Source organism: Gopherus flavomarginatus, chromosome 1, assembly GCF_025201925.1.
Source record: "Gopherus flavomarginatus isolate rGopFla2 chromosome 1, rGopFla2.mat.asm, whole genome shotgun sequence".
NCBI classification, from domain to species: domain Eukaryota; kingdom Metazoa; phylum Chordata; order Testudines; family Testudinidae; genus Gopherus; species Gopherus flavomarginatus.
The window spans coordinates 156874620-156886827 of NC_066617.1; the positions used below are offsets into that span (position 1 = coordinate 156874620).

Sequence of the window (12208 nt, forward strand, 5' to 3'; positions counted from 1 at the left end):
CTTTGTGTGTATCATGGTGTGTATGTATATGCAGGTCTCAGAGGGGGTGTGTGTGCCTGTGTGTTCAGGTATGGTGCGTCCACACAGCTCAGCTGTGGTGCATGTCTACATGTGTTTGTACATACAGTGTGAACACCCACAACTCGGCTGCGGGGGGGCATTTTGGTTTGTGCGCATGGTGTGTACACATCCCAGTGCACAGGTGTGTGCGCGAGCAACTACCGGAGGAGGAAAAGGTGGAAACTGCCCTATTGGTGGGCGAGGTACCGAGAGGGCAGTTTCCACGTTAGAACCAAGGACGTCCGGCTGTCGGCGCTGAACGAAGCACTAGGAGGCCAGGACGGCAGTCGCCATGTTGGTGGTGGCAATGGGGGGGAGAAAGGGCAGCGCGGAAGACGCCATGTTGGTGGTGGCAATGGCTCAGACCGGAAGCCGCCAGGCCGGTGGCCGTGGGGGGAGGGGCGGACCGGAAGCCTCCAGGCCGGTGGCCGTGGGGGGAGGGGCAGACCGGAAGCCGGGCCGCTGGCCGGGCCACGCCGCGCTCCAAGCGCTGGCAGCGGGGAGCGAGGCCGGATGGTGCCGGTGCTGCCTGGCCTGTTCGTGGGCGGCGCGGCGGCCGGGGCCCTGCAGGCGGCGGGGGTGGTGGCGCTGCTCTCGGTGGACGCGGAGGAGCCGCCCCCGGTGGCGGGGATCCGGACCCTGCATGTCCCGGCGCGGGACGAGCCCAGCACCGACTTGCTGAGCCACCTCGACTCCTGCGCCGCCTTCCTCAGCGCGGCCCGGACGGGGGGCGGCGCCGCCCTGGTGCGATGGTGAGCGCGGGGCCGGGCTCCTGGGCTGTGCGGCCGCAGGCTGAGCTGTTGTTGCCGGGCTGGTCCGACGCCCCTTTGCACCAGGGCAGGCAGCGCCCTAGTCCTGTGTCTGGGGAGACGTGCGGAGGTGCTGGCACTAGGGGTGGGGGGTGGGGGGGGAGCTGCACCCTCTGGCTGGAAGTGGGTCTCTTCATATACAGGGTTTACAGTTTGCTTCAATGGCTCTCAGCACCTGCACTGTGCAGATTGTGCCAGCGGCCCACCCCCCCAGAGAAGTGAGAGGTGGTCGGACCCTTCCTTCCTCCCTCCCTCTCTCTCCTCCCTTCCCCGCCCCCAGTGACCTCGGCCTCAGGAACAGGCAATCTCGGTGTCAGAAGCAGAGCAAAAAAGATTAATTTCCCCAGAAACAGATCAGTAAAAATGGAAGTGAGGCTTGAAGTGAATTGATTCCCCTAGTGAATTTTCCCCCGTTTTGTTCTTGATCTTATTCTAAAGAGTTCTTTGTCTTTCAGCCATGCTGGAGTCAGTCGAAGTGTTGCTTTAGTGACCGCGTATTTAATGAAAACCAACAATCTCACCTTCGAAGAGGCTTATGCCACTATCAAAGCTCTCAAATCAGATGCCAAGTGAGTTCTTTGCCCTATTAAGTATCCTTTCTGTCCCTGTGCGAACTAATACATACGTTTGCCATAGCCTAGGAAATGTGCCTCTGATTTTCACTATTGTTCCAGAATGAACGAAGGCTTTGAGTGGCAGCTGAAACTCTATGAAGCAATGGGCTGTAAAGTTGATGTGAGCAGTGCCATTTACAAACAGTATCGCTTGCAAAAAGTTACAGAGAAATATCCTGGTGAGTGAAGATAGTGTCTGAGGTGCTGTGTGTTCAGGGGAGCTAGAGCCATAGTAGCTAAGAGTTATTGAACTTGCAGAAGGATGGTATAATATATTTATTCTAGGGTAGATACCTGTTCCAGGACTGAAATATTAGCACTATCTGAATCAGCCTTTCAGTTATACACTGCTGGCTCTAATTTAGCTTGATTTGGCAAATCTAGTGATTTATACTAGTGCAACTGAGAGCAGATAGTGCTCAAATATGATGATTTGTGCATGTAAAAACCTCAATAGTCTGAAAACTTTGCATGTTGTGTGTATAAAGTTTTGTGCATTGAGAGCCATTAGTACATCAGGACAAGATCAAGACATGTTATCTATAGATACAAAGCTTCTTGTAATTAGCACAGTGGAACTCCCCTTTTGAGGCACTAAGTGGTGAGGCTTATCTCTTAGGAACTTCCTAAGAAAGATGAAGGTAGGAAGTGTGAAGACTGGGGCAGAGGCGTAGTGCTTTAATTATAAATAGGTCATTAAGTTTGAGTCCAGTTCACAGATTTGTATCACTCACTCTCTGCAGAGCTGCAAGACTTGCCACAAGAAGTCTTTGCAGTTGACCCAACCAGCATTTGTCAAACTCTGAACAGTGAGGTTCTCTACAGGTGTAGAAAATGCAGGTATGGAGCCTTTCATTTCTCACAAAGTGTTACTTTGAAATAAACTGTTGGAAGGAAAGTAGCCTTTGTAGCTTATTGGGTTTTTCTCTTTCAGAACAGGAATAAATCTTTGAAAAACTTTGAATCAAAAGTACGCATGATACTTTCCTTTGCCTAATCTTTGTTTTGTGATCACGAAAAATAAAATGTCTCTCAGGCTCTGAAGTCCCTTAGAACCTCTGGGACTAAGTGTACATCTTCTGTAAGTTGGTGCAACTCCACTTAAGTTGCTTCTGCTTACAACAAAACTAAAACCGAGTTTACTAAGTTGAAACTGTTCAAAATCTGATCCCCTTCCTCCCCTCCCAAAGAAGCCTCTTAACTCCATAGGTCAGTTGTCTAGTCTTGTTTCGGCCTCTCTTCCTTAACAATTGGAAATAAGAGAGATTCCTATTTTCTAGCTGTACAGTTCCCAGACACATGCACCTAGATGATCTCATGTTTCATTAGCTAGGAGTTTGCTAAAAGTACACCTCTACCCCGATATAACACGGGTTCACATACAAGGCGGTAAAGCTCTGACACGCTGCTCTGAGTGGCGTGTTAAGGGTGCCGGGCTGGGGCCGAGGAGTTGGATAAGGGGCAGAGGGTCTTGGGGGTGGTCAGGGGTCCCCCCGCAGGGTCTAGGAGGCAGGAACTGTGGGAGGGAGGCAATTTTTGGGGGCCCTGCAGTCCCAGAGTGGCCTGGGGGATTAGTGGGGAGCCGGGAGCAGCCCGCTCCACTTCCCTTGCCCCAGCCCCAGCCACATCGCTTGGAGAAGGGAGCTTGGGGGAAGGGACACCCCCTGCCCCCCGCATTCACTGGCAGCAGCGGAAGCGGAGCAGCCCGGCCCCAGCCCGCTCCACTCTGCCACTTCCCAGCCGCGGCACTCTGCTTCCTGCCGCAGGTGAGTGCGGGACATTCCCCACCTCCCTACTCTCCCAGCAACACAGCAGGGGCTGGGGCTGGGGCTGGGGCAAGAGCGAGGAAAGTGGAGTGGGCTGGGGCTGCATCACTCTGCTTCCCGATGCCAGTGAGTGCGGAGGGCATCCTTTCACCAACCTCCCTGCAGTCACCTGCAGCGGGAAGCGGAGCGCCACGGCTGGAAGGTGGCAGAATGGAGGGGGCTGGGGCGCGTCGCTCTGCTTCCCGCCACCGGTGAGTGTGGAGGTCATCCTTTCCTCAACCTCTCCGCACTCATTGGCAGTGGGAAGCAGAGCAGCCCGCTCCACTCTGCCAGCTCCCAACTGCGGCGTTCCGCTTCCAGCCACAGGTTAGTGCGGGACTTTCCCCCAATCTCCCCCCTTCCCCCCTCGTAACATGGCTGGGGCCAGGGCAAGGAAAGCGGAGCGGTCTGGGGCTGTGTCGCTCTGCTTTCTGCTGTAGGTGAGTGGGGGGGGGTGTCCTTTCCCCAACCTCCCCGCACTTACCAGGGGTGGGAATCGGAGTGCTGCAGCTGGGAGGTGGCGGAGTGGAGCGGGGTGGGGCCACTTTTCTCTGCTTCCTGCCGCTGCCAGTGAGTGCCTGTCAGGGGGCGGGGGGTGTGGTAGGGGTTGGAGCAGTCAGGGGACAGGGAGCAGGGGGGTTGGGTAGGGGGTGGGATCCTGGGGATGATTAGGGACGGGTCTCTGGAGGGCGCGGTCGGGGAACAAGGAATGGGGAGGCCAAAGCAAGTTCAATATAACGCGGTCTCACCTATAACACGGTGAGATTTTTTTGTCTCCCAAGGACCACGTTATATCAGGGTAGAGGTGTAACTACATAAGAAACAAAGTGGAACTGTGGGAAAGAGGACCAGGGCTACAGGCATGATGGGATTTGCTGAGGTCAGGAGGGGGCCTAAAAAGGGACAGCCTTCATTCACCTTGTCAAATGAAGAAAGAAAACGTACACTGTATAACCCCATCCATTTGCTGCTGCTACTGTTGCCTTGTACTATACTGTTGTCCAGTCAGTTATTTCAGCCTTTTTCTTTCTCTCTTTTGTTCTGGAGAATAGACGTTACCTATTTCGTAGTTCGAGCATTTTATCCCATGCTGAAGGAAGTGGACCAGCAGCCTTCGCTCACAAGAGGATTACAGATCCTGCTCAGCTTCGTAATGACAGTCGAGTTAAATGTACCTCTTATTTCATTGAGCCTGTACAGTGGATGGAGCCAGTATTGTTAGGAGTGATGGAAGGACAGGTGAGGGGAGCAAGCACTTCACATTGTTTATCTATGAAACTCCCTTAAGAGACATTCTCACTTTTTTTTTTTTAATGATTCTGTGCATCTGACCAAACTCCTTAAATCTCCTGGTTTTACTGCTTGTGCAACATCGCTGTTAAGCTACAGTCCTTTCAGTCTCCACCACCCCTGAAGCTCGTTAATAAGCTGTAAATAATACCCAGAGTGGGATTCTGCTTCAGGTATTCTCCATGACAATAGATTATTAAGCCCTAGGACACCTTTTAATAGCTCTATTGAGTAATATTGTGATTATGCAGCAGATGTTTTTAGAGAAACCTTGCAGAATTTCACTTACCCTGTTAGAGATTGTGTGTTGTGTTGCTGAACAAGCATATCTTTTTTTTTTTCATTATCATCAAAATTAAGGACAGATAAGTAGATTTGATGCCTGGACTGGTGGGTCTTCATAACAGTACTGTAAATCTGAGTTAAACTGTATGTTTGCTGCTTTCTCAGCTCCACTTTTGCCAGAAGACTCTTCCCAGCTCTCTTCTGCCCTCCCAAAAATCCCAGCTTCACCCTGTGTGCAGTTCTGCTGCCTCTTTCTTCCCACATTCCAGAAAAACATGATCACTTTACTTTACATTTGTTGAAAATGGCTTCCAGAGAAACTTGAAAACGGGTACTGTTTTCATCGCTTTAACAGTGGCATATGATGCGGCACACTGGCCTGCTCATGAAGGTATCACAGGTCCTGCTACCTTGGGTCACAGATGTCGTTGAACTGTTCCTCTGCGATAGTCAGTTCAGACCTATATGAAGGAGAAGACGGGTACTTGGAGATGATAGAGCAATGGGTTACCCCACGGCTCTGTGCTTTCTCCAACCCTGTTCATCCTTTACATCAGTGACCTGCCAACAGTGGAGTCACGAAAGTTCATTTACGCAAACGACATCTATGGTGGTACCCAGGCCTGGACGTTTCATGAGCTTGATGCCACCTTAAACCGGGACAAGATAAAGTTAGCTGACTACTGTAAGACTTGATGCCTCCAGCCAAGTGTCATAAAAACAGTCTCCAGTTTGTTCCATCTTCATCACGCTAGCGCAACACAAGAACTGAATGGTCAGAAGGCGAAGCGTGAAGTAGAACTGATCTATCTAGGTGTGACCTTAGACTGCACACTGAGTTACCATGCCCACCTGAAGAAGACAGCAGCTAAAGTTAAGAAGCGCAACACTCTTAGCAAACTGGCAGGTTCGTTATGGGGTGCTCATGCTCCAACTTTGCGCACAACAGCTCTTGCCACCTTGTATTCGGTGGCAGAATACTGCGCACCAGTTTAGAGTCGATCGTCACACACCAAACTGGCAGATATGCAGTTGCATGCTGCCATAGTATCATCTCTCACACCCTGTGGTCGACTCCACTAGACTAGAGGATCACAATGGTCTCCTCAAGCCTTGGAATCTATGAAACTGTTGATGTGGCCCCAGGCTCTGTAGCTGCTTCCTAGAAGTTCTAGTCTTGAAGTCTGAGAAGTGAATTGTTTGAAGGAGCCTTATATATGGTTGCTTGTGTTTTATTGCAGCTTTTGTGCCCCAAATGCACTTCAAAGTTGGGCTCCTTCAGTTGGAGTGGTGAACAGTGTTCGTGTGGCCGCTGGGTGACTCCTGCCTTCCAGATTCACAAGAGTCGGGTGGATGAAATGAAAGCGCTGCCAGTTTGTGGATTCCAAACTGCCAAAACGTGAATGCTGGTGCTTGCCGTCTTTAGTGACTCCCCTGAGGTTCTCTGAGAACTGTTGTCTGTTATAGTGTATTGCTGTGGTCAGCAGTCACCTCTTTCTGTTAGCCTGAGGGTAATTTGGCGCTGCTGGAACATACAGTTGTAGCACAAGCTTTTAGTGTTTATGAACACGTGTATCTGTGCAAGAGAGTTGTTAAAGATGGGTTGGATGACTCTCCTTGGGGCTTCTTGTATTTCATAGATTTGGGGAGCCATATAAATTAATAGAAAAAATCCACTGACATCTTTTTAAAAAAAACATTGGTGAAATATTGCTGATCGTAGAGCCTGCAAGTGTGAAGTGCTAATAAACTCCATCTAGTCATGCCTATGGTCTTGCAAAATATTTGGTAAAGTGTTGGAACATATTTGACATTGGTAAATACAGAGCAAGAAAGGCAAATTTTGAAACCAGAGTGGTGTTGTGAAGGCTCTTTAGTTTAGAAGGACGATTGCATGTGGCTTTTGCTTGTGGGCTATCATTTCATAGTAGCCTTTCTGTAAGACCAGTTCCAAAGGTCCTATGTGAAGGCAGATGTTTATGAAGTGTTCTGAAAAGGGAATGCATTCTGTATGATATGGGCTTATGGCCAGAACACAGCATTGGGGATGAGGAGTTCTGTTCCACTCTCTTCTGTAAACTGTGTGTGCAGCTGTGGCAAGCTACTTCTCCTCTGCCCCAATCTCTCCAGTTTCCTCAGCTGGAAAAGGATGGTGATAATTTTTTGTATATCACTTGAGATCTTTGGATAGAAGGTGCTGTATATGTACTGTTTAGTCATGGTGATGGTCTCTTCTGAGGTTAGTTCTTCAACTTTTGTTTAATTTAAATCAAAAAACTGTTTCAAGTGAGGTTAGTAAATGGAAGTTGAGACAATTTTCAACAGGAAACTAAATAAGTCACTGAACAATTTTTCACAGACCTCATAGGTAGCAGAGGGAGAGCAGTACTGGGTTTACAATGGTTCTGATGGTGCTAGGCCCACACTTGGAAGGGCCCCACAAAGGGTTGCCACAGCCCAGCAATGTGAAGAGACAGCAGCTTCCCAGTGCCAGCTGAAATGCTCAGCATCCTGAGGAGCGCAGTGCGCATGTGCAAAAGGGACTGGGTGTTGCAAGGTGTGCTGGGAGTTGTAGTTTGCACACTACTGTGTTCCACTGTGGCCCTGGGACCTGCGCTGCCAGCTGCACGACTAGTCCCAGAATGCCCTGCGCCATGCTACCAGCCACCCCAGTTGGAGTGGACGAAAAAGAAACCCCGAGCAAGGAAATGGTCTGGTGCAGGGACTGGGTTCCTGGGGCTAATCCTGCTGCATTCCCCTCCCTCTTAGAGCTTCTGGCTCCCCCCACCCCTGAGTCTCACTCTCCTGGGGCGGTGGGGAGCTGGGGGCAGCCCCCCAGTGAACATGATGCCTGGGGGCTCCTGGGCACTGTCTCAACCCTGCACTTCAGGGTGGGGAGTGGTTGTCATTGGTGCCTGGGAGCAGGTGGCGCAGTGACAGTGGGGCTTGTCAGTGCTGGCTGCCATGCCCCCTGCCAGTGGGAATGCCCAGAAACTGCCTCCCTGCACTCTGGGGAGGGGAGGGGGTGCAACCGAGTTTTGGGGGGAAGGGGCAGTTGTGGGGCAAGGTGGGGTGCAATGGGGAGCTGGCGGTGACTCCGTGTGGTGGGATGTAGGAGAAGCAGGGTGTTAAGGTGGGGTTGCTGTGATGGGGCGGAGGGAGGGGAGAGTCTGGGTTGAAGGTGGGGGTTGGCTCAGTGTGTGTGGGGTGGTAGTAGAAGAGGGAGGTGACAGCCCTGGGGTGAAAATGTGTGTGGCGGTGAGCAGTAGCAGGGAGACTGAAGAGAGCCTTTGTTAGCAGGTTAGTTGTGTGGGATGAGAACAATAGGAGGGATGGGGGGGAGAGCCCAGGTGTGAAGATTGGGGTAAGAGCTGGAGACTGGATTGTGGTAGCCTTTGTGGTAAAGTGTGTGTTTTCTCTCAGTGGCCCTTTCTCCCTGCAGAAGATGGGCACCAGCAATTTTCCTCCCCACACTCCTCCTCAAAGTTTTGTAAACATTATTGTACCAAAGTAGAAAATGCAGCTTTCAAAAAATGTATTTACAAAGCACAGCTTTGGGGTGGAGGAGGTGGTGGTGGGGAGATGCAAGTGCGACACCACTGACTGTTACATCCAGGCTTAATATGGCTCATATGTGTGCTAATTAAACACTTGTGTTCAGGGCCCCAAGCAGGCCCTGAGTGTTTAAAGAAAAAAGACAAAACTAACAAACAACCTCCTCCCACACAAACCAAATTCACTGGTATTCTGGGTACATTGATGTTAGTCCAGTTTGTTCTCTGTGGACTGAGTGGGGGTCTCAGTGTGGCTTCAAATATCTTATTTTGTTTTCAAATAAATGTTTTCATCCCTATCCTGGCCGTACTACATTTACTATGGCATCAATGGTGCTGTCAGGCCAGGCCCACAGTTGGAAGGGGCCCATCACAACCACATGAGGGCCCACAAATATGTTTGGCGCAGGGCCCACAAAAAGTTAATCCGGCCCTGGGGGAGAGTCTCAGTTGTCTTCCTACCTGTAATGCTTCAGTCTCCAAGAGAGAGGCGGGATAATCTAACAGAGCTTTATCATCTCTGCTTTCCAATTCTGTGACTTCTGCACTGTACTGAGAATAAAGTTTACTGTGGGCTACTACTAAAGGAGATGAGTCCTTATAACACATGACTCTGCTGAAAGACATCTCTCTTGCTATTTTGAGGATGAAGGGCCAGATCCACAAAGGAACATAATGCCTAACTTTTAAGCACCTAGAAAGTCACTGGAACAACGTTGGGATCCACAAAGCCAGAGTTAGGTGCCTAGGCAGTGAATGGGGAGAGATGGATTTCTGCAAATATCATGCTGGCTTTTGTGGATTCTAGGTGGGGAGCTATCTAAACTGGTCAACAGGGGATGCTGAGGAGAGCGGTGTGTCCTAAGGCCTGCCCCACTCCTCTCATGGAGTTAGTTACACATCTCTGCTTGTGATCTATAGCTGGCACCCCTTCTCCTGGTGTCAGGTGGACTAGGCACCTAAGCTGTTTCTTGCAGGTGGTGGTGATATATCTCTATAGGGTATGAAATTAAAGAATATGGGCTAGCTTAAATTTGATTAAGGAGGGGTGTGAGTGTGTGTGTGTGTATGTATGTATATATATATATATATATATGTATGTATATATATAGGCCCTGACTACCAAGTAGAAGGAAAGGCCTTGAAAATAAATGAGTTACGGTCAGAAGGAATAAAGTACCGAGGAAGTCTGGTTCGACGAATGAGATAATGGAATATTTTTAAAAAGAAGACTTATGATCGACAAGAGTGATTGCAGATGGTTTTAAATAAGACAAAAAGAATGTTTTAAAATGAGCCAACATGGCCCTTCCCAACCCACATACCAGTGTTAAAACCTATTTGAACCCAGGTGCAAAGGAAAAACTGTTGGTCAGCAAAAAGGTGGGGAGGAATGAGCGAGGAAAGGCCTTAGAAAGAAAGGAGGTTGTAAATCTTATCTGAATTAAGACTAGAAGTTGGTCTGAAATTGGTTTTAACTGAAGTCAGTAATTGGCGCTGACAGCACTTGTTTGTTAAAGGGTATAAAAAGTAATAGTTAAAGAGTGCTTTGCTAATACCTGCCTGACCATGTTGAAGCTGCCCAATATGGGTCTAAGCACTTCTGGGTTTGGCGTGTTTGTAAGTATCTTGATCAAATGCTTATAAATGTTTTGGATGTATTAAATTGCTGCTATTTAGGCATGTTCAGAGAAATTGTATAAAATACTATTAGGCCTTTAGACTTAAAAGACTTTATGGTTACATTAGCGTCTTAGTTGTACCTGCATAATCATTCCAACACTCCCTTAACTTTTTGCTAGTGGTTAATGCACTCATCTGGGAGACATAGATTCACTTCCCCCATCTGCGTGATGGGGGAAAAAGGGTGGGAGACCCCTGTTCAAATCCTTGGGCGGGGGGAAGGGAGGTGCTATGGGATAACTACTGGCCTATGTGATATTCTGTTGTGGGTCTCCTTTAGCCTTTCCCCTTGAAACTGTTCCACTGTAGAACATCAAGCCAGAAGAGCGTGAGAATTGCTCTACACGAGTGCTTCTCAAACTTTTTCAATTGTGCTTCCCCCTTACCCAGTTGCACTCCCCTGGAAGCCAGGGTGAGGGGTGGGTGGGGCAGGGTGGGAACTGTGCTCTGGGGGTGGGGGGATGAATGAGGGAGATGGGAGGGACAATTGCACTTGGGGCAGGAGTGGGGAGCTGCTGCTACTTCTCTTGCTGGAGCTATTCCTGAGTGCTCCCCTAGCTGCCAGCAGCAGTTGCTGCTCTTCCCAGCTACTGGTGGCAGAGGCCAGTTACTGCAGATAACTGGACTTTTAGTGTCTGGGACTGGGGCAGAACTGAGAGCAGAGTGGGGCTGGGAGGTGCTCCCTCCCTGCCCTCTGAGGGGGCAGGCCTAGGCCTGCTGTGTCCCATCCCCGTCATACCTCTGTGCCCCCTGATGGGACATGCCCCACAATTAGGGGATCACAGCTCTACAGCCTACTGGTTAGGGCCCCCTATGGGAGACCCAGGCTCCCCTCCCCCTGCTCCAATGACTATTTAAAGGTCTGTCATTCTTCATAAGTTTCTCTTTCAGTAGCTATTTGTACAAGGCTGTCAGATATAAATTGCCATCTTTCAACATCCACTATCACCCACAGTTCAGTGGGAGGGAGCCCGTATCTGCCCTCACTTTTAAGATCTTCTCAAAATGGCCATATAAAGGCTGTCCTTAGCAGAGGGCCACTGCCTCTGCCTGTACTGTAAGTGATGCCAAGCTGCCCTTTGAGAAGATGGCTCACTGTTGTCAGGATGGAGAGGGGAACAGGTGGATGGTGGTAGGACCATCTTTGTGAAGGGTAGCTAGTGGTGTCATTCCCTTGCAGAATTGTAAGCTCTGAGAGACAGCACAACAAAGTCCTGGTCTCAGGTCCTGCACTAATACAAACAGGAGGTGGCTGCCATTTTTGAAGGAACAGTTTTTTGGGGGATGTCATTTCAGTGTCTGAAGGAAAAATAATCCCATTTTTCAAAAAGTATTCATTGCTCCAGATCTACAAGATTCATCTACTTTGTAGGGATGCCTGAACTGAGAGATGTGGGATAAGTCAAATAATTTCTTAAAGGATCCATTATAAACTAATTTTTACTCCCATACTAGCTAATGGCTTTACATGTAAATTCTCAAACTGTTCAGTTGTTATAGGTATGGTATTCAGCCATGATGAATCTTCCTGCCTTAAGTGCACAGCTTATTAATATAGAGCCCCAACAACTGCCTCCATAGTATGAGGGTTGGGAAAGGTGAGAAGGGATGGGCTGTCAAGCTCCTGTTGCAGAAGTACAGCCCAGTTTGTTATACATGGACCCAGCACATTTTACTGTTTAAGAAGGGACCAGTTGTCCAAATAAGACAGGTCTACTGATCAGCATGCATGGCTTATATTAATCCATTTCATAGCTATAGAAACAAAGGCAGAAAGGTACATGATGTGACTAATAGCACAGGGAACAGCCTCTTAACCTGGGACTACAGTTTTCAGATGCTAAAAGACCAACTCTAGTAGCCATAAAGGTCACTAGTTCTGTCTTATCTTTAGGAAAATACAGAGACAGCCTTTCACCTGTAGCCATTAGATTTGCACTGATTGACTTTTCTAAGGGAAAGGGCTAGATGCTTGGGAAGAAGTTCAACTAGGTCTGCCAAGGCAGTTTTAGGAGGGAGGTCCTCATCCCTTCCCAGGGGAACTGGATGGAGCAAAAGTAAGTAGCCATTTGCACAGACATTCTTGAGACTGAATTGAAGAGAAGCAA

The 12208-nt window shown here is 49.2% G+C and overlaps 1 protein-coding gene across 1 annotated transcript; it reads left to right on the plus strand.

Moving 5' to 3' along the window:
* The first annotated feature begins 558 nt into the window (after nucleotides 1–558).
* On the plus strand, nucleotides 559–6626 carry DUSP12 (dual specificity phosphatase 12). Its single transcript, XM_050932696.1, has 6 exons — nucleotides 559–812; nucleotides 1325–1438; nucleotides 1544–1662; nucleotides 2227–2323; nucleotides 4341–4527; nucleotides 6105–6626. The coding sequence occupies exons 1-6, from the start codon at nucleotides 574–576 to the stop codon at nucleotides 6264–6266; spliced, it is 918 nt and encodes a 305-aa protein (XP_050788653.1). The 5' UTR covers nucleotides 559–573; the 3' UTR covers nucleotides 6267–6626.
* The last annotated feature ends 5582 nt before the right edge of the window (nucleotides 6627–12208 follow it).